General features: G+C 38.9%; 1 protein-coding gene across 3 annotated transcripts in view; it reads left to right on the top strand.

Moving 5' to 3' along the window:
* GPA33 (glycoprotein A33) overlaps nt 1–21387 on the top strand; it is a 652415-nt gene that overhangs the window by 498765 nt on the left and 132263 nt on the right. For all 3 annotated transcript variants that reach the window (XM_044073096.1, XM_044073097.1, XM_044073095.1), the window contains exon 5: nt 11944–12060. In XM_044073096.1, coding sequence (XP_043929031.1) covers nt 11944–12060 — 117 coding nt within the window. The remainder of the gene's footprint in view (nt 1–11943; nt 12061–21387) is intronic.

Genomic DNA, 21387 nt, shown 5'->3' with positions numbered 1-21387 from the left:
TCCAGGAAGGCTGTGGGCGCTATCCCCGGTAAGAATTTATGGTGCCCCATCCACTCATCCAGGTTCCTCTTGAACAGTGTCATAGAGGTACTCTGTTTCACATGAATTGGTAGCCTGTTCCAAAGACACGGCAGTCACTCAGAGATAAAGCTGTCCCTCCAGCATGTCATATTTAAGTCATAGGCCATATTTAAGCCCCTGGAACAGGGAGCTCTAGACGCATTTGATTTGCAGATATGCAGTAAGTTCCTTAGATTTGGGTCTTGGGTTGCTGTGTAGCCCAGGCACAAGTCTCTCTTAAGAAGTCTATATAATACAGGGTATAATGACATGATTTTAGTCACTCAGTGTAAGGTGCATGATGGATGCCCTTGATCATCTTTGTTCGAAACCTCTGAGGTCTCTGATGCTTAGTATGGCATGTACCAAATGTGTGGTTGTACTAAATTATGGACAAGTGCCGAGTGGGTTATAACATTTGCTCTCAAGGCGATGCCTTTACTAATCAAGTGAGCTATGTGGAAAGCTTTCCTTACAACTGTAGACACATGGTCATCAAAGTTAGGGTCACGGTCAACCTGTGATCCCAGGTCCCAAGCATGGTCCCTTATCACCACTTCATGGGTACTTAAGGTATTGTTATTGATTTGATACTGAGAATGGACATTGTTTGTGCCGATGATGTATTTCTTTGCATTCAGTTTGAGACAGTGACTAATACACCAGTCATTGGTTTGTGAGAGACCATCCTAGAGTATACTGTCATCAGTTGGAGATTCAATGATTTACCTAGTTTGCAGTCATCTGCAAACGTTGTCAGCCACAGCCCTTTAGTTTTGACCTGAACTTCTGAGAAGTATATACCAAACAGTAGGGAGCCCAACACTGACTCCTGTGGCACCCCATTGATAAAGGGTCTGCTGGTTGATGTGGAGTCACCCACTTTGGCAATGTGTGTCCAGTTTATGAGCCAGTTGGCAGCCCATCTTACAACAAAGGGGTTTACATTCAGTTTGCTAAGTTTATCAGTAATGCCTCAATGTGGGATTGTATCGAAAGCCTTTGCCAAGTCGAGGTATACTGTGTGGACAGATTTGCCCTAATCAATGGCCTTAGTTTCACTTTTAAAGAAATCTACCAGATTTAACAGGCAGTATCTGCCCTTCACGAAGGTGAATTGGGTAGGGTACAGGGTTTGGAGGTCACCTGTGTCTTTATTTATGAGGTCAATAATGATATGTTCCATGGTCTTACAGATGAGGCTGGTCAGGCTTATAGGTCTAATTCCCTAGCAACCCTTGTGCAGGGGACTAACTGTAGCTGTTCTCCATTCCACAGGAACAAACCCTGTGGTTAGGCTATGATTGAAAAGGGTACTTAGTGGTGATGCTGTTTAGTTTTAACCTGTTTAGAAGACAACCTGGGATGTCATCTGGTCTCATAGAGGCCATGTTCTTTGCCTTGCACAGGACTTTGAGTACCTGCTCTTCAGATATGCAAGATGGGGGGATAGGGTTTGTTGTAAATTAGGAAGTGATAAGGGAGTAAAATTTTTGCCAGACCTATCTGCTAGCAGGTTCACTATCTCTGTGAGGTCAGTGTGTGTCAAACCATTGGCCACCAGTTCTGCACATGCTTGGGTCCTACCCTTTTGATTTTGTATATAGCTGTAAACGGCCTTTTGGTTGTCCTTGGCAGTACTTGTTAGGTTTCTGTCAACTCTTGGGTGATTTGACAAGTTGTCTTATTTGCCTGTTATGGCTGAGAAGGCTGAGGAGGGTGATTTTCCATTGTTGGGTCCTTGTCTTTGTTTTTTTGGACAGCAACTTTTTGCATTTGTTGTAGAGGTTGTTGATGCTGGAAGCTTGATTTTACTTGGGGCCATAGCTTTGATTGTATCTGATGCAGCCGAATTGATACACTTATGCAAGTGATTACACAGGGCATTAGTGTAGGCTTCAGTGTAGTTACCACTTTCAGCTTGGGGTGGGGCTTGGAATGCATTTATACCTTCACCTAGGAGGGTATAGTTTGGCTTGGTGAAGTTTTTAGTCTGATTTCACCCTTTGTGAGTTCTGGTGTTAGGGTCAGTTTGAAGGTGACTGACTTGTGGTCAGTTTTAACTAATGAGGGTCCAACCGCTACAGCAGTCCACCTGTTTGACGTGTTGGTAAAGACCAGATCTAGAATGTTTCTTCCTCTTGATGGGGTATGGACAAATTTTCTCCAGGGTATTTGAATTCACAAAGTCAAGGAATTTTTGTGCTAGCGAGTCAGGGCTAGAGTAGGTTTCCCAGTTTTTGGTGGGATAATTGAAATCCCCCATAACCAGTGTGTTTGGTAAAATTTTGATTGTCTTAAGTTTGGTTAGGTAGGCTTCATGGGTGTATAACTAGCTAGGATGTGAATGGGGGTCCTGCCCATGTAACCTGGACCTGGAGTAACTCCATGGAGTTATCCAGTCTAACTAGACGTGAAGTAAATTTATCTCTAATATAGATTGAAACACCACCTCCTTTGGTTATCACACATTCCTTTTGCATTCTGGGGTACTCTCCGAGACCTTAAACCAGGCTTCTGTGACTGCACAGACATCTATTTCTTCTAGTGATAGAAGTGCTTTTAGGGAGTGCAGTTTTTGGTTTAAGCTCTGAGCATTTAGCAGCGTGACCCTTATTTTGTTTCATGTTGGTAATATTGTTTTCGAGACCTTACCTAAAAAAGGCACTATAGGGTAGGCATGAGCCTTTGCTAGCAGCCAAAAAGCCTAGGGGTGCTAGATGCAAATTGTCTCTGGCAAACCAGCAAGGTGTGTTGACCATGGCTTCCCAGGCAGACAGGAACTGGATCCCCTTTGGAATAACACCAAAAACGAAGTAAGTTATTGAAACTGACCATTTTTTGTTTATACTGTGGCATAATTCTAGGTGAGGGTAGTATGCTGCTCAAGGCTAAGGACATACCTCCCTGGGACACATATTCTGAGAGCTCAACCATGTTCTCTCTTCATATAGTCCAGGGAGGTATGTCTTGGGTCATTCACACAAACATGAAAGATGACAGAGTCATAACGGTACTTGTTGCTGAGAGACCTGAGTGTATGCATGATTTGGTGAATCCTGACACCGGACACGCAGCTGACCATGACTTTCTCCTTGTACAACCTGGTGACTGGGACATCTGTGCATCTCACTATTGAGTCTCCACTGACAAGAAAACTTGGTTTTTGAGTGTTATGCCTTACGGGGTTGGTGGACGAGACACTGATGTTGCTGTGTGTCATGGGTGCTGTGGAGACTGTGTTAGCTGTAACAGACTTGTTGTATGAGTAGTGGTACTATGTGAATATGTAGTGGTGGGTGAGTTGATAAATTCTCAGTGTTACTGTTTTGAGTGAGAGAGAGCATGGATTCTAGAGTCTTGGTGTAAGCACATCTCTCGCACGCTGTACTAGACTGTGTTATTTGTAGAGGGTTGTCTGTGTACATGAGGTAATTGCTACACTACCTCGAGACCAAAGTCAACAAGGTTGGCAGGATAAACAAGGGTAAGCCAAATGTCCATAATTCTAAGTTGAAGCTCGTTGTCACTAGGGGTGGCTTTTCAGAAATTATTATGGAGGAGTTTGACAAATGGATATTTCTGCCTAGGTATTAAGGGAAAAATTGTTGAATTTAACTGTCAGGCTTTGGCACACAATTGCGCAGCAGTGCATGATGCGCAAACATGCAGAAACCTGCTCAGATGCAGGCCCTAAATACTAGAAGCTAAAACTTGAAAAAAAAAAAACTAAAATTCAAAAGGACCAATGAGGATGCTTATTCCAAGCCCTAGATAGGTGTCCTTTACTAGTCAGGTGCCAATCAAACACAATTCTCTCACAAAAATGCAGCTAGACCCCTTCCGATCCAAGATGGCCTGGAAAACGTGCACAGAACAAATGGACCACTACAAATGGTCCCAGAAGCAGCAGGCCTGGATCTGGACTATGCTACGGCTACTATATACCCTAGTTTCAGTGGGAGACACTAGAGAATATTTAACACAGCAGAGAAATAGTAGTGAGACACTGAGAAAACATTTAAAACAGCAGAAAATCAGCCAGGATGCTCTAAAGAATGATTTAAACAGTTAACAGATTAGTTAATTAAGTACTGCTTGGTGGAAAATCCAGAGCAGGCAGAACAAGTAGCTTTAAAACAGTCAAAAAATACCAGTAAATACTTAGCAAACAATGGAAACAACAAGAAAGCTTGCGAAACAGTGAAAACAGCAATACAATTTGATTTTACAGGCACAGTGTAGCAGGCAAATGCAGTATGACAGTGTAGTTTAGGACACAGTAAAAAAGTACAGTATAAAAGTAGGCAGTGGCAATAAAAAGGTGCAGTAAATAGTATAGATAAGCAAAAAAAAATGGCAACTTATGGTTTTTGGAAGCTCAGACGCCTCTAGTCATCTGGTATCTCAGCTCAGAGTTGTGGCTAGTAGCCCACCTCAGTTCAGCTCAGTGCAAACATAATTTAGAAGGAAACCAAGCCATGTGAATTTGATTCTGCAATAAAAATTGTTTATTGTATGTAATAGAGAAGTTATTATACAACATATAATTAACAAAAATACATTTGAACCTGGCATGGTTCCTTTTTTCTCTCCTTCATTTTGTCCTAAGTTGTGAAAAAGATGCAGACTGAAAAGACTTCAGTGCACCAGAAGTCAGGTGTCAGCCAATGGTATTGTGGACAAATGTAAATCATACTTGTCATTGGAATACAAGTGACTTTTAGTTGACTTTTAGTTGACAACTGGTAGTATCTACATGATGTGCTAATATTATTTATAATTTTGTTTATTTATTTGACATTTGTTGACCGGGATAGTCCAACTGGGCTAGTGCCCTTTTTCAGCAGAAGCTCAGGAAGAAAAGCTCCACCGTACAATTATGCAAAAAAATTTACAGAACTGAAGTAAAATCCAGTAAGAATACAAAAACTTACAGGATTAAAGTAAAGAACAAAACTTATGTACAACAGATTAATTAAGCAGCAGTTCATTAGGTACAAGTAAAAAAAAAAAAAATCAGCAACAAATACATTTGGTCTGTGATGGTAATTGTTACACAGCAACAGTGTGTGAGTGTATTACATATAAGGCAGTTGCAGGTTGGAGACAGGAATCATGTATCGGGAAGTTAGGAGGAGAAGGAGGGTGATTAGTAGTAGGTGACTGCCCCCTCTTGTTCTCTGATACATAAGATACAGCATTTAAAAAAGAATCTCCCATACAGCATTAAAGAGTATGAATTAACTTGAATATGTTGAAGTGCATTAATATTGATAGAAATAGCTATACTAAGCATTGCATTTAAACTAGCCTGGTTGTATAAAATTAGAAAATCAGTACTGAAAGCACTGTCCTCAGGCTTCATAGTGACCCAACATGGAAGGCAGATGCTATTGTCTCATGGCACTAAGTATACATATGTTTGTTGTGCATTTCATTTGTGCAGATTTATAATGCACACTTGAAGGTTCAAATGTTTAAAAAGCAGGATGGAAACATATACCTTTAACAATGTACACTTGTCTGTGACTTCTACACTTCTGGCCGCAACAGTTTGAAGATAATTAATAATATGTTATAGTTGTGTATATGAATATTCTGTAAATTTCTTTTATTTATTTTTGTTTAACGGGCTAGTACATTGATCACAATACACTGTTTACAGACTCAGCCCAGATGAAGAAATTAATAAAAAAATAAAACTGGACAGAATCTTAAACACAGATTAATCACAAATATGTTATAGTTGTGTATATGAATATTCTGTAAATTTCTTTTATTTATTTTTGTTTAACGGGCTAGTACATTGATCACAATACACTGTTTACAGACTCAGCCCAGATGAAGAAATTAATAAAAAAATAAAACTGGACTAAATCTTAAACACAGATTAATCACAGAAGATACAAAGTCCAACAGACAAATGAAACAATTAGAAAATATTATTAACAGAGGGGGGAAACAAACATGATTAATTTTAGTTGTGAATATGGGAAGTAAGCAACAGGTGAGACAAAGGGTGGAAGTGTAATGGATGAGTTAGGTGATGTGTCCACTGGAAAGGCACTTGCAGTCAGATTATCAATGGAGGTGTCTTTTGAGTTGTTCTCTAAAAGTGGTGAAAGAAATTTCTTGTAGGTGAGGTTGGAGGGATCATCAGAGTTTGGGTACAAAAGTGGAGAAGAAGTGGCCAAAGTTTGATTTGGGAGATTAGGAGCGAGTTAGCTGGATGAAGTTGTGGGAGTTGATGGGGTAGTTTTATTATGAAGTTTGGCAGCAAAGGGCAGTAAGGCACCTGGTTGAAGTACTTGAAAAGAAGAAATCCTAGGAGTACTTCAGCTCTGTAGGTAACTGGGAGCCATCTGGTATGTGCTGATGTTGGATTGGAAGCCTCTGTCATGGCAATTGGAGTGTAACTGCATAGCAACTTGACCATTTACCAGCAGAAGTTTACAACATTGTACCCAGGAAACTCATTAAACCACTGGCCTATACCAGCTTCTCTGAAGTAAGGCAAAGATGAGATTTATCTGAATTTGACATTTATTTCTACTTCACGTACCAAATCAGAAGTAAAATCCTATTTGTTAAGCAAACAGTCATTAAAATATGTATTCAGTAGCAGCAGCTTAATTTTGTCACATATTTTGAGTTTGTGTTATTTTAAAGCATTTACTAAATTGCAGCAGATTTGTTTGCAAAGAATTATTACATGTTCTCATAATTTTACAGTTGTCCTTGACAACCGTTAAATGTTGGGCATACTCGTTTTCTTCAGCTATATCTATATCATTTAAGTAATATATTAAATGTATATGACAGCGGTGGTGGTGTTGCGGTATCATTGTCGCCTCACAGTAAGATGCTGTCCGGTGCGATTCTCAGCTAGAGCATCTTCTGCGTGGAGACATGCGTGAATGGGCGTACCTTCGTTGAAGGTTGTGCATCAGGGCTGGTAACTCGGCACGTAAAAATCAACTACCAATCATTAGCAGACCAGAGTTCTGCTGTGGCGACCCCTAACCGGGAAAAGCCGAAAGACACAACAACATTAAATGTATATGACACCTTTATTATTGCCTGCTTTGATTAATTTTGTCAAATAGTCCCAGGTGCAAATCAAATGTATGATCTTCGAATGATGTAGTCAGACATGAAAAGAACAAAATGCTATAATGTAACCTTTGCACATACTCCATGATATATATATGTATATATATAATAGGGATGGTCTGGAAGTTACGCCTAGATGCCACAAGTCCACCTGGCTTAAATGAAGCTCTGTCTATCACAACTGAGCTAAAACATAGAGCTTTCAAGTTATGATTTTGATTTTGATTGTGTTGGACTTGTATAATGTCTAAGCATTTGTAAAGTTTTCTACCAGGACAAGTACTAGTCCTTTAAGCATATGCCAGCTAGAGGAATTCCTGTGGCACAATTCTTCCAGGGGCACTTTTCTACAATTATTTATTTAAATGTCCCAAGCAGGCCCTGTTTAAAGAAAAATTGCCCATAGCATGGCAAATGCTCTAGGAGGAAGTGCTTCAGTATGACATTTCAAATAACGTGCATATATTTTATATACACTAAATTTGAGATTGCTCTGCTTTGGATTTCAGGATATGTTGTAAGATGTTGCATTCTTGGACTTTGCATATTCATTGTTTTGCACTTTCAATGTCAGGACCACATATCTATTTCTCAGAACTTCAGCAGAAGCCAATTGTTCGGTGTGACTTTTTTTTCTTTTTTATCCATTTTCTTTTTTGTCAAGACCATATAATCAAGTTTCCAAAAACTTGAAATACACAAAAAAAAAAAAAAAAAAAAGATGTATGTTTCTGCAGGGGACAAGCCCCCCCCCCCCCCCGTGCTCTCCACACTGCTTGCAAATTATATATACCAACTACAAGATCATACTACAGGGGGAAAAAGGTAAAGTCCACTTTGATGCAGTTCTATGAAGGTCACAGTGGTGCAGTCTTGGAGTTACTATATGCAAAATTTGCAGGGGGTGTGGGGGCACAACACCCCACATGAGGGGAGCGGGGGGCTTGCCATCTGCAAAAATGTACATTTTTTTTGAAGTTTCCAAAAACTTGATCATATAGTCTCAACCATATGAATTTTGAGTTTCCGATAACTCAATGAAGTAATATAAGTCCATAAAAATCACTGTTGCCATTTTGTCTTTATTCTAACAATACAGGACTTGTGTGAATTTTTTGAAGTAAACAGATATACTTGTGAACTGACTCTGATTTTTACCTCATATTTTTTATCTGTCCTGTCTCTCCAAAAATGTTTTGAGACTCTGGATTAAAGTCAGTCTGTGCCAGATATTAAAAGTTTCACATTTGTTATACAGAAATGCCTGTTTATGCAAAACCTGTTCATTTAACAAAGTAGCTATAGTTGCAAGGTACAGGGGCTGTCTGTATATGAAAATGATTAACTGTTATCATTTAATCATTATTTTGACTTAGCAAGACTATTGTGATTTTTGTGAAGCAAGTTAATATCATGCCTCTCCACTATATCTGATGTACTTCATATTTGTGTTTTGCCCCTCATAAAATGTTTGAGTTTCTGGTTATTCACTGAGGATTGACATTACTCAGATAATGCTACAGTTTCATACTTATAGTTCAGAAAATGCATGTTGATGTAAAACCTGTTGTATAATTGCCAAATTAGTTATAAGTACTGGGTAAAGTCTCTGTCTGTGTATGAAACTGACTGACTGCAATCTTTTGATTTATATTCTAGCTTTGCAGAGCTAATTTGATATTCTATGAAGCAATTTGGCATCATACCTTTCAACTGTGTCTCATTTTGCAGAAAAATCCTTGATTTTGCCTCATACTTCTGCTCTGTCCCAGATAAAAGTTGTGATTTTACTGATAAATCACGCAGTGTTACATTCCAGTAATGATGCTAGACAGTTTCATACTTCTTGCTGTTCAGAAAATTCATCTTGATGCAACACATGTACTATTGACCTTTTAAGGGAATTAATTATATTTAAGAATTGCTCCTGATTTGTGGTCTTTGTCATCCCCATTGTTTTATACCAGACTTTTATTTTGCTGTTACTTATTCTTTGTGTAAAACATCGAAATAAATGTATTGTTTTATTTTTTACCACAATCAGATGACTGAGGTGTATACAGTCAACAAACTGGCTATATTACTGTTTGTTGAGGTTGAAGGCCGACTGTGGATGAACAATTTAAATTATCATTAGTCTGGATTTCTAGAACTAGTGAACATTTATATGAGGTTACATTGGAATATTTCATTGTGTCTGTGATGACTAATGTGTGTGTGAAACAAACATGAAATACATTACTGTGACAATCACTTTCACAATCAGATGTCTGTTGTGTATTCCATTAGCAAGGTGGCTATAACTGCTGAGTGGATGTTGTGGGTTGACTTTGGATGAATGTAACTTACCCTTTGTCATCTGCTCATTTAAACTGTCTTTAATCTGGCTTTGAAGGATTAATGTGCATTTTTGGAGAAATAAACTTTAATACTTAACTGTTTCTTCTGTGTACTTGTATGAAACAAACCTGAAATACATTGCTGTGCCCATTATATTTTCAAATAGTCCCAGGTGCAAATCAAATCAGACATCTGAGTGAAGTGTATGTAGTTAACAAAGGGTTTGTAACTGTTGTGTAGGGGCTGTCCATGGATGAAAGTAACCTTTCCTTTTGTCATCTGCTTAACTTATACAGTCATCTGGCTTTGCAGTACTAGTGTGCATTTGTGTGAATTAAGCTGTAATACTTTACTGTATGTTTGTATGAAACAAATCTGAAACGTGTTACTGTGGAAAATATTTTTTCTGTTGCATACAAGATAAACACAGTCAACAATGTGGCTATAATCGCTCCCCTACATGTGCTTTAGGTGAAATTCCTGAAGTGCCAGTAGCACAAATCATTACCAGTGCAGTTTCTAAGTGTGCACTGGCAAAGATTCACTTGTTTTGGGAGATTTCTCCCTTCTAGTTGGTGTGCCTATTGGTATATGTAAGTTCACAGGGTGTTTGTGGCTTGCCCCCCCACACAATGATGGGGTGGGTACAGGCAGGGTTCTACTATGAAATGCCACTTCTTCAAAAGAAGTGTTCCAAAAGTACAAAAGCAATGCTCAAAATCCATAAAGGGAAAAAAAATCCTTTTTTTTTCTTATTTTTTCAGAGGGCAAGCTCCGAGCCCCCCCAGACACCTCAAACTCATATACACCAGCTTCACAGTCACATCAACTCAAAGAAGGGAGACAATCTCCCTAAAAACTGAATCATTGCCAACCCACAATTAGAAATCACACCAGCACTGATTTCCTATTGAGAAAAAGTTGTTTAGTGTTATGTTATTGATCTTTTGTTTCTGCATGGACTTTCCCCAAAAGATCGTGTAGAAGAGCCATGTAGGGAGACTTGCCTCCTGCAAAAAAAAATGTTTAATTCTGATTTTTCATCATTTTATGTTTCAGACATTTTTTTTCATCCTTTCAGCTTGGTAGCATTCAGGAAATCAGTGTTTTATAGTAGAACCAGCTATACTTCTTGGATGCAGAGCTGTCTTTTGTTGAAGAAAATGGCTAACCTGGCTATCATGATCAAGTTAAAAATTTATTAGTCTGGCTTTGCAGGACTAGTGTATATTTCTGTATAGCAATTTGAAATGCTTTACTAAGGCCATTTTTGCCTCAGTCAGGGGTATGAGGTATACACAGTCAAAGTGGTTGCAATTAATAAGAATGGATTCTGGTGGATTATAATTGCAGCAGTTTTAGCGTCCTTCTGTGGTTGTAATGACTGAAATGTATAATTTTATGTGTTAGTAATTTTTGTTTCACTTGGTGGAAAAATCCTCAATGCTGTTTATTTAAAACTCACTCAAACAAAATTTGCTTTATTCAACAAATATAATTTAAAGCAATCTCATAGTTAAGTGTACATTTAAAACAATTAGGAATATATTTTCAATAGAACACATATATGTATGCCTGGTCCTAAAAAATAAAATAAAATAAAAAACGTGTATAGGGGGTATATATTTTGAAAACCACCCAGGGCCCAACGTACATTTAATCCATCAGTGGAGGCTGACTAGGGAGCCAGAGATGCTGTTTGGTGAGACAGGAGTTTTTTATTTGGGTTAGCTATTTGCTTGTGGTCTGAAGTTCATTAAAGTCTATCTGCTCAAAAGTGTTTTGTATTATACATTCATTTCCTGCTGTGTGTATGTGTGTGTGTGTGTGTGTGTGTGTGTGTGTGTGAGAGACACAATAGCCTAATACTCTTTTTTTGTTTTTTTTTTTTAATTTACTGCCATGGCTTTATTTCTTATGGATTATCACGGAGGATGTAAGAATGATGGTCAAAGCTGGAAAACATTTTAAACCATTAAAATGTATTAGGAACTATTACATCTGAATCTACATTAGTGTTGCCAGTGGGCAGCCAGATTGGTGACTGATCTAGTTTTGATGTTTCCAGCAAATTTTCTTGAGGGAACAAAGTCATTTATTTAATTTTTACACTTAAACAAAATAACAGAATTATAATACTTAATCATGTTCTCATGAAAATGCAAATGGTGTGTTAGTGATTGCATAGTCTGTATTTCTTCTGTTGCTTTGTATACACTGATTTATTTTCACCAATGATGTGCCTACAATAGGTCAGTTTTGATCAGTGCACTACCCTGGTAAATATGCTAAAACAGAATAAATTAAACATTGAAATGGCCTCCAAGCTCTGTCTTTGAAATAGCTCCAAAATGAATTTTTATGTTAAAGTATGTTGCTAATGTAATGCAATAAGGTATACTAATTTTCTGTTTCTTATTAATATAGAGGGAGGAGTTCTGTCACTCAAAAATATATCAATGGAGACATCTGGTTTCTTCATCTGCACTGCAAAGAACAAAATCCGTTCAGCTGCATGTAATGTAACTCTCTCTGTTATGCCACGTAAGTATTAGACTGTTAGACTGGAAAGGTAAAATGTCTGATCACTCTTTTTAGATGCAAACAGTTATATGTAGTAATCTAGATATTCAAACATGTCCATGTTAAGTAAGTGCTGTACTTTTAATAAATTATTTGATATTGTTCATGCTGAGGTAGAACTGTTTTTGCTAGTTCATAGGTAGGTACTAGGCTATTGGCCCTAGGGCCTATATAAGCCTAGCCAAAAAATGTACCCTGGCTTTCACCACCCAAGAAAATTATTTTCCTGTGCCCCTGTCGAGCAGAGCCACAGAAGTGATCCCTGGAGTGAATTTCCCATTCCCCATCCAATCATCAAGATTTTTCTTGAAGAGTGCTAATGAGGAGCTCTGTTTGACATAGATAGGTAGTCTGTTCCAGAGTATGGGAAGTCTCTGGGACAAGAATCTATCCCTCCATTATGTTCTGTTTATTGTAGTGACAAGGTTTAAGTCCCTAGAGCGTGTAGCTCGGAGGGATTGGGATTTCTTTAAGTGGAGCATGTCCAACAGCTCTGGGTTTGACATAGCTTTGTATGTTAGGCAGAGATCGCCCCTGAGTAGGCGATATGCGATGGAGTAAAGCTGTAGTTTTTTGAGATGGTCTGCATAGGGCATTTGTTTGAGGCCAGTAATCCTCTTTGTGAGGTATTTCTGTGGTCTTTCCAGTTGTTGTAGATGTCTTGTGAGAGGTACATACCAAAAGGGGCTTTGTACTCTATAATGGGTCTAATGAGTGATGAGTAGAGAGGAACAATGACCTCTTTTTTTCTGGATGAGAATCCTTTTGTGATGAGATGAGCCACGTAGAAGATTTCCTGACCACTGTGGTGATGTGATTATCAAAGGAGAGACTACTGTCCACCTGTGTCCCAAGGTCTCTTATCACATTTTCGGCATTAAGTAGACTACCCGCTATGTGGTAGTTCATGGGTACAGAGTTTATACCAAAGGGGATGACAATACACTTTTTGGCATTGAGCTTCAGGCCGTGGCTTTGACACCAGGTATCTGTCTCAGTGAGGCCCTTTTGTAGTTTGTCCACATCATTAGGAGTTTCGATTATGGCTCATAGTTTGCAGTCATCTGCAAACTTTGTTAGCCAAAGACCTTCTGTGTTAGCCTGCACTTCAGAGAAGTAGATACCAAACAGGAGATGACCCAGGACTGAACCCTGGGGTACTCCACTTGTCACTGGTCTGAAGTCGGATTTAGAATCCGCTACTTTCACAGTGTGGGTTCTGTCCATGAGCCAGTTGGCAACCCATCTTGTGACATAGGGATTTATACCTAGTTTAGTGAGCTTATGTATAATTCCAGAGTGGGGGATGGTGTCGAAAGCCTTGGCGAGATCTAGATAAGCGGTGTGAACCATTTTACCCTCATCTATGGCTTTGGTGATTGCTTCAAAGAAGTCAATCAGGTTTAGGAGACATGATCTGCCTTTTACAAATCCAAACTGGGTAGGGTCCAGAGTTTGGCGATTACCAATGTCTTTGTTAGTTCCATGATGATACGTTCCATCTCCTTGCAGACCAGGCTCATCAGGCTAATGGGGCGGTAGTTCCCGGGGTCCGTCGTGGCTCCTCCTTTGTGAAGTGGGATAACCATCGCCGTGCACCATGCAGTGGGTACAAAGCCTGAGGTGAGGTTATGATTGAGCATGGTACTTAGGGTGCCAATTCATTCTGTAGTTCGTATAGAACGCAGCCTGGCATATTGTCAGATCCCATGGATGCTGTGTTCTTGGCTTTGGAAAGTGTGTTTTTTACCTGTGCAGCCGTGATTATAGGAACTTTGCATTCTTCCGGTATAGAGATGGACCCTCTAGGGGGTGAGAGGGGGGTAAAGTTAGCACTGAACCTATCTGCTAGGATGTTGGCAATATCAGTTGGTTCTGTATATTTAGCACCATTGTGCTGTAACTCAGAGCAGATCTGAGTGTTCCCATTGAGATTCTTGACATAGCTATAGAATGCTTTGTGGTTGTCTTGAGTCAGTGGCAATTTTATTTTCGTAACTAGCTTTGGAGGATTTTATGAGGGATCTCAGCTTCTTACTGAGGTTGACCAGGGAGTTCTCCAGTCATGGGATTTTACTCTTTTTTGCAACAGTTTCTTTCTTCTGTTGTAGAATTTGTTTATGGCAGAGGACCACCAGATTGGCTTCCTTTTTTTGGAGGATAACACCTTGGTTCTATTAGGGATAGCATGATCCATGCACTCGTGTAAGTGCTTATAAAGTGCATTTGTGTAGGATTCGGCAGCCATACCTCTATTGTCCATCTGCATGGGTGTCGTGAAGTTTGCCACTTCTGTCTTAAGTGTGAAGTTGGCTTTAGAGAAGTTTTTTACGATGGTTTCCCTAATTGGGGGTGGGATGTGGATGTCTAGGCTGATTAGCTTGTGGTCGGATCTGACCAACGAGGAATTAACCTCTGGTGTGGAACACCGGTTTCCCATGTTGGTAATGACCAGGTTTAGGATATTGCTGCCCCTGGTGGGGGGTGTGAATAAGCTGATCCAAGGCATTGGAATTTATGAATTCTAGAAAACGTTGAGCGAAAGAGTTGGTACAGGAGTAGTTTTCCCAGTTAATGGTGGGGTAGTTAAATCACCCATTATTAGGGTGTTGGGTTGTACCCTAATACTTTCCAGTGTATCAAGAAATGAGGAGTGGGAATCCTAGGGCATGGTGGGGGGTCTGATGCAAGCTACAATTTGGATTGCGGTCTTGCCCAGAGTTAGTTGCACTTGGATAATCTCGGATGCATTATGCTGTGCAACTAGCCTGGGGGTGTGGATATCCTTAATGAATATGGACACGCCTCCGCCTTTAGTGCTCCATTCTGGGTTAGGTGGTCGAAAGGTGTGGTATGAATTGTAGCCTGGTAATGCTGGGGTGCTCTCTGGAGCTTTGAACCAGGTCTCTGTCACTGCACAGATATCAATGTTCTCCATTTTAAGGAGTGCTTCGAGTGAGTGCATTTTGAGGTTTAGACTTCTAGCATTGAGTAGCATTACCCTCAGATTTTGCTTGCTTGTACCTGTTACGGTGGTAACTTTGTCATTTGAGCTTTGCCTAAAAAAGGCACTATAGGGGTGGCAAGAGCCTTAGCCAGTATCCAGAATCCTAAGGGGGACAGGTGCAGGCCATCTCTGGCAAAACATCGTGGTCTGTCGATCATGTCGTCCCAGGCAGAGAAATACTGGATCCTCTTAGAATGACACCAGAAGCTTAGCCAATTGTTGAAGTCAATCATTTTGTCCTTGTACTGTGGTATCATTCTGGGTGATGGCAGGATGCTACTCAGGGTTAGGGTCATACCTGCCTGGGATACAAGATCAGAGAGCTCCTCCATGTCTCTTTTCATGTAGTCCAGGGAGGTACGTCTCAGGTCATTCACACCAACATGGACAATGACAGTGTCATATTTGTACTTATTGTGGAGTGACCTGAGTGCATGTGTTATGTGGTGGATCCTGGCACCTGGCAGGCAGCTGTGACAGTAACTTTCTCCTTGTTTAGTCTAGTGAGTGAAACATTGTGTGCCTGACTATAGAGTCTCCTATGACTAGAGTGTTGGGTACGTTGTTATTCCTTATGGGCTGTGGTTGAGTGGCACACTGAGTTTGTGGGCTATGTGTCATTTGGGTTGTGTTGGGGGGTGGAGTTTGCTTGCGTTTATGCTTTGGATGTCCCTGATGCTTGGGCAGATTTTTATTGAGAGCCTCCGCAAATGTAAGTGTGTGTTTTGTGTTTCTATGTGTGTGTTTTGGTGGTATAGGTTGTGAGGGACTATGTGATGTGTGGTGTGGAGCAAGTGTTTACCTTCTCCTCTTGACTGTCTAGTCCAGTCTTGGGTGAAGAGAGCTTTGCTTCCAGTTTGGCTATATAAGTGCATCTCTCACAGGTTGTAGTGTTGTGTGGTAGGAGGATAGGGTTGTATGTGTACATGAGGCAATTGCTGCATTGCCCCAAGATGCCCAGATTCATCAGGTAGACAGGAGAAATAACTGGGAGCTGACCCTTAGACATGCCTGGATAGGTGCTTATTTATTAAGTACTAAAAACTGCTTTCTTCTAGACAAGTGAGGAAAGTCGAGTGCTGTAGTCATTTGCAGCTTATGTAGAGCTTGCAATGAGTTCTGAACAAGTGCGGAGTTCAAAGAAACAGATTTGAGTGCTGAAACTAGAAAACTGGCTAGTTATAAGCAACAAAACTAAGCTAGAAGGCTTCCCTCCAACACAAAAGGGCTTGGGGGCTCAGAAGCCTACAAACAGTATAGACCACTTAACAGGAAAGGCAGGAAACAAGCTTACATTTTTTTTCTCTTTCCTAGATGCTCTCTTTGTACACAGTAGTTGTGCCTGAAATCAGAATATGATCTCACAGCACTCAGTTGAGTGAGCAAATGAGATGGGCCCAGAAGGAGTATCCAAACACAAATTTACAAGAGGGTCGGGCAGTTTCAAAGCCACTAAGATTAACACCAAAACAGAAACAGAGAGGGTGGGTGGGAAAACTAACTGAAGAACAGAGTCAAAACTTCCAATTCAGTTAATATTCATGCAACACAATTAAATCAATTTAAATACTGTATTTGAAAAAAGTGCAGATAAAAAGGTACTTGAATTCTCTTGTACGTCCAGTTGAATACAGCTAGATCTTAGCTGGCCAAAGCTGAGGTTTTTAAGCAGAAAATATTTCAAACTGTACCAGTTGTAGTACTTAAGTCACATTCACGTTTTATTTTCTCCAAACACTTGACAAGTTTCCTACCTGTTTGTTTAGTGGACTTATGGGAAGTAGTTTATCTATAAAATTAATTCTGTTGTGTTTAGCTTCTTGGTTTTCTGAACTTTGAGTTTTAGCTAAGTTTGCTTTCCTGGCCACCAGAAAAAATAAACTACTAAACTAATTCTGTTTCATGTAAACATTAAAAATATTTGGAAGTTCTGATACAAAATATTTCTTGCATTTTGGACCCATGACTTGATTTCTTTACAGGTCTGCAACAAGATCAGGGTTGACATTATTTAATAGTTTGGATAATTATATGATCAAGGTTTCCCTCTAGGGTATAGTGTGTTAAGGAATATTGTTAATCTTTCTTGCACATTTTTTGAGTTGGTATTAATCTGAACATTTTTGTATATTTTACCATATACCTAAAAACTTTGTTCATCTGGATATGCATAAGAATCTATGTATTGCACTAATGAATGTAATAGTTCGAGAACAGAAGCTTGAAAGTATTAAGAGTTGTAAGGATCGATGCACATTGGAAGCAAAATTATGCAGAGAATTTTTTTTTTCAGATAAACACTACAAAAGGTGCAAATGTCAGCAATGGCAAAACAAACAACAGACACTCCAAGAAAAGCCACTAAAAGCAAATTACAAAATTGGCAACACCATCAATTGTCTAAAACTAAGAACTTTTTTCTTTATTGTGCACTAGAACTTTCAGACCTAACATACTGATGTGACCTCATTTAAACTACTTAAATGTTTATTCACAAAATAAATGTATAACATGGATATATAATACACAGAGAGTTAATAAAACTATAAACACAACTTATTTACTTAATGATTTTAAAAAGAATTATATATTTATTATGCCATTCAACCCAGGCTCTCTATCTGTATAAAATAATAGCTGTCAATGAACTTTATATTCTTAAAAATTATTAAACTTACCACTATAATTTCTATCACGTATACAATCAAGAACAGCTTTTTTGTTTTTGGTTATATCTGTGATAGAAGTTACAGTGGTGATTTTAATACATCTGACAAAGTTTCTACATAGAAAAAGTTTTTTCATGCCCCCAAATTATGTGGATATGTTATTTGAAAAATTGTGTGAGAACGAACTAAGAAGGCTATTTAAGAACTATAAGAGAGAAAGACAATCTCACTATTGATGAGAGAAGGGCCTTACGTTATTTGGCAAGTAAAGATTTACGTATAATGAAACCTGATAAGGGAGGGGGCATTGTTATGACTTATTATGACTATGTGTTTAAAATGTATGAGATTCTAAATGACCCCTCACCTATAACAGGGGTACAAAGAATGAAATTAGCATGGCAGATGCTAAAATTGATCTTTATTTACTTGATGCATTATTTCAGGGTGCCATTGATGAGTGCCATTGATGAGAATGAGTTTAAGTTCCTCTCTGTTGAACATCCTATTACACCTGTGATTTTTGGGATTCCCAAAATTCACAAATGCTTAAGTAAGCCACCATTAAGGCCTGTTGTTGCATCAAGGGGCTCATAAACAGAGCCCCTTGCAGTGTTTGTGGATGAGATGACTAAAAAGGTTGTGGGGGAGGTAGAACACATCCTCAGGGATTCATTGCACTGTTTAGAGTGCCTTAGAGCTGTTAGGACATCTGGTGCTTTTTCTTTTCTTACGATTGATGTGATTAATTTATTTTCTGTTAGACCCCACAATGAGGGGTTAGTTTTTTTCCATGAGAGTTTGTTGAGGAATAATGGAGTTGACAAATCTAAGATAAATATTTTGGTAGACCTTATGGAACTTATACTTCAGAACAATTTTCTTAGTTTTGAGGGGGAAATTTATCATCAAGTTTCGGGGGTGGCAATGGGAGCCAAGTGTGCTCCTGTGTTTGCCAGCCTAGTGCTCCTATATTGGGAAGAGATTTTTGTTTTTCCCTCTCATTTTATGTCCAATATTCTATTATATAATAGATTTTTGGATGATATTTTGGTTCAGTGGAAAGTTAATGAACGTGAGGCAATGATTTTTGTTGAATTTTTGAATAATACTACCTCATTCCTTAAATTCACTAGTTCTTGACATCCCGAGAAAATGGATTTTCTTGCCATCCACCTGACCAAGGAAGGTATTGAGTTACACAGCAACATTTACAGGAAGAAAACTTTTTCTAATTTTATGTTACATTTTGATAGCTGTCATCCCTCTCATCAAAAGAAGGGGGTTATAAAAGGACAGATGGTTAGACTGTCCAGACTTTAGTGAGGACAACATTTTTAAAGGGAAGTTATGCAAGTTGGTAGGGATGTTTTTAGAAAGGGGTTATCCCCTTCCCCTAAAGTTATTACTGTGAGTTAGGCATGAGGTAATGAGTAAGAGAAGCGCAACCTTTCACCCTATATTATCGAAAACACCTGTAATTGATGAATCAGAAGATGTGGGTGCATTGGTTTTGAGGTACAACCATCTTAATACCAATAATAATGTACACAACATTTCTTCACAGACCCTGTCTGATATTGAAATGAAACTCTTGAACAAGGGCCTTAATTTTGTCCCTGCTTTTTTTGTTAATGAACATGCTCTTGTGAATGACGTTAATGATTTCTGCAGAATCCTTGATCTTAAATTGTTCTTTTCAGACACTGATCAAACTCAAAGATCTACCGGGTTCCATTTTCAGAAATCCAACTTCATGCCACCCATGGACAAACATGTCTCAGTCTTCAAGAAATGTGTTCTCAAAGATTTACATTTCAACAGTAATGTATATGACAACACCAAACAAAGTCTCACAAAACAGGAACAAGTGTCTCTGACCAAACTCAGTAATAATCATGACTTAGTCATTTTACCAGCTGATAAAGGAGGGCTGGTAGTCATTATGGATTGGTCCACGTACCATACTGAGGCCGATAAACAACTATCCAGTGGGCTATTTTATATGCATATGCCACTAGACCCCACATTAAAATGTTAAAAAAGGCATTGATCAGTTTTTGAAAATGGCACAGGAGGAAGGCATTATTAGTCAGGACATTTGTTACAAACTATCAGTCCCAGATCCAAAATCCCAATATCTCTATCTATTACCAAAAATGCATAAACCACCAGATAGACCAATTGTATCGGGCAGAGGATCTTTGACGGAACCATTATCGGCCTTCCTGACAAAATATTTACTACTATTACCCATGTCACAGCCAGGATCAAAGACACCACTCAATTTTTACAAATTATTAATGATACTCAGTTGGATCCAGGTTGGCTATTGTGCACTTTAGACGTAACCGCCCTATATACAAACATCCCACAATGTGCAGGTTTAGAAGCCATTCGGTTTTGCTTGACAAAGCGAATTTATACACTCCGGGGTACAATACCCTACTAATCTGCCTAACAGAACATGTTCTGACGAAAAACATTTTCTACATTAAAGGGAAGTGTTATTGGCAAGTCAGAGGCACCACCATGGGAGCAACATTTGCCCCCATTTATGCGGATTTGCTCATGGGATACATTGAGGAGCAATTGATCTATGATACCAGCCATAATATATTTTTGGATACAATAGACATCTAGCGTCTGTATCTAGATGATTGTTGGATGGTGTGGAGGGGGATGTAACCTACATACAGGAATTTGTACAATACTTAAATGAAAACAAGTGGGGTATCCTATTTCCTTTGAATTGGGATTACAATCAAATTACATTTTTGGATGTCAATATTATTCGGGATAGTGATGACACACTTAGGACAGAAGCCTTCAGGAAATTTCCCCAATTCAATACCCTACTTCATGCAACTAACCACCACCCTCCCCACATTATCCATAACATACCCAAATCTCAATTTCTATGTATTAAACACATTTGCTCTACTGATCAAGCTTTTTTGTCTGGGAAGAAGGATTTAACTAACAGGTTTCTCAGCAGAGGATATCGAGCTGACAATATACACAAGGCTTGCTCTATTGCAGCAGGACAAGATCGGGATAAATTGTTACAGTACCGTTACACATCCAGTAACAGGGATAAACAATTATCCCAACATGTTCGCTTAGTTACTACTTATGGACGTAATACGGACACATTCAGAAATATTATTAATAATCAGTGGGACATACTAATGGCCAATGAGAAATTAGCTGAAATACTTTCACCACAATGTCTATTCTCTTATCGCAGGGGCCGCACAATAAATTCTTATTTAACTCATAATTTCTTTTCAACAAAGACTCAACATGTCACTTTATTTGGAGACAAACTAGTGGGCAGCATCCCTTGTGGCCATTGTAGTGCTTGTGCACATGTTTTGTAAACCAAAGAATTTACTAGTAACATACCTCAAAGATGTGCCAAATTCATATTTTTGGGAATTGTAGCAGTGACTGGGTTATATATTTTGTTCTGCTTTTTATGTTGGACAAACATCTTTACCACTGAGATTTCAGATTAGTTAACATCTCAGTGATATTAGAAATAAAAGAATGTCAAATGCAACATACTATGACCCATACCACTGCTAAATTCCAATTCACTATTATAGA

Source organism: Protopterus annectens, chromosome 5.part1 (assembly GCF_019279795.1).
Source record: "Protopterus annectens isolate FY-2018-M chromosome 5.part1, PAN1.0, whole genome shotgun sequence".
Classification (NCBI taxonomy): domain Eukaryota; kingdom Metazoa; phylum Chordata; order Ceratodontiformes; family Protopteridae; genus Protopterus; species Protopterus annectens.
This window is presented reverse-complemented; position numbering and strand designations above follow the sequence as displayed.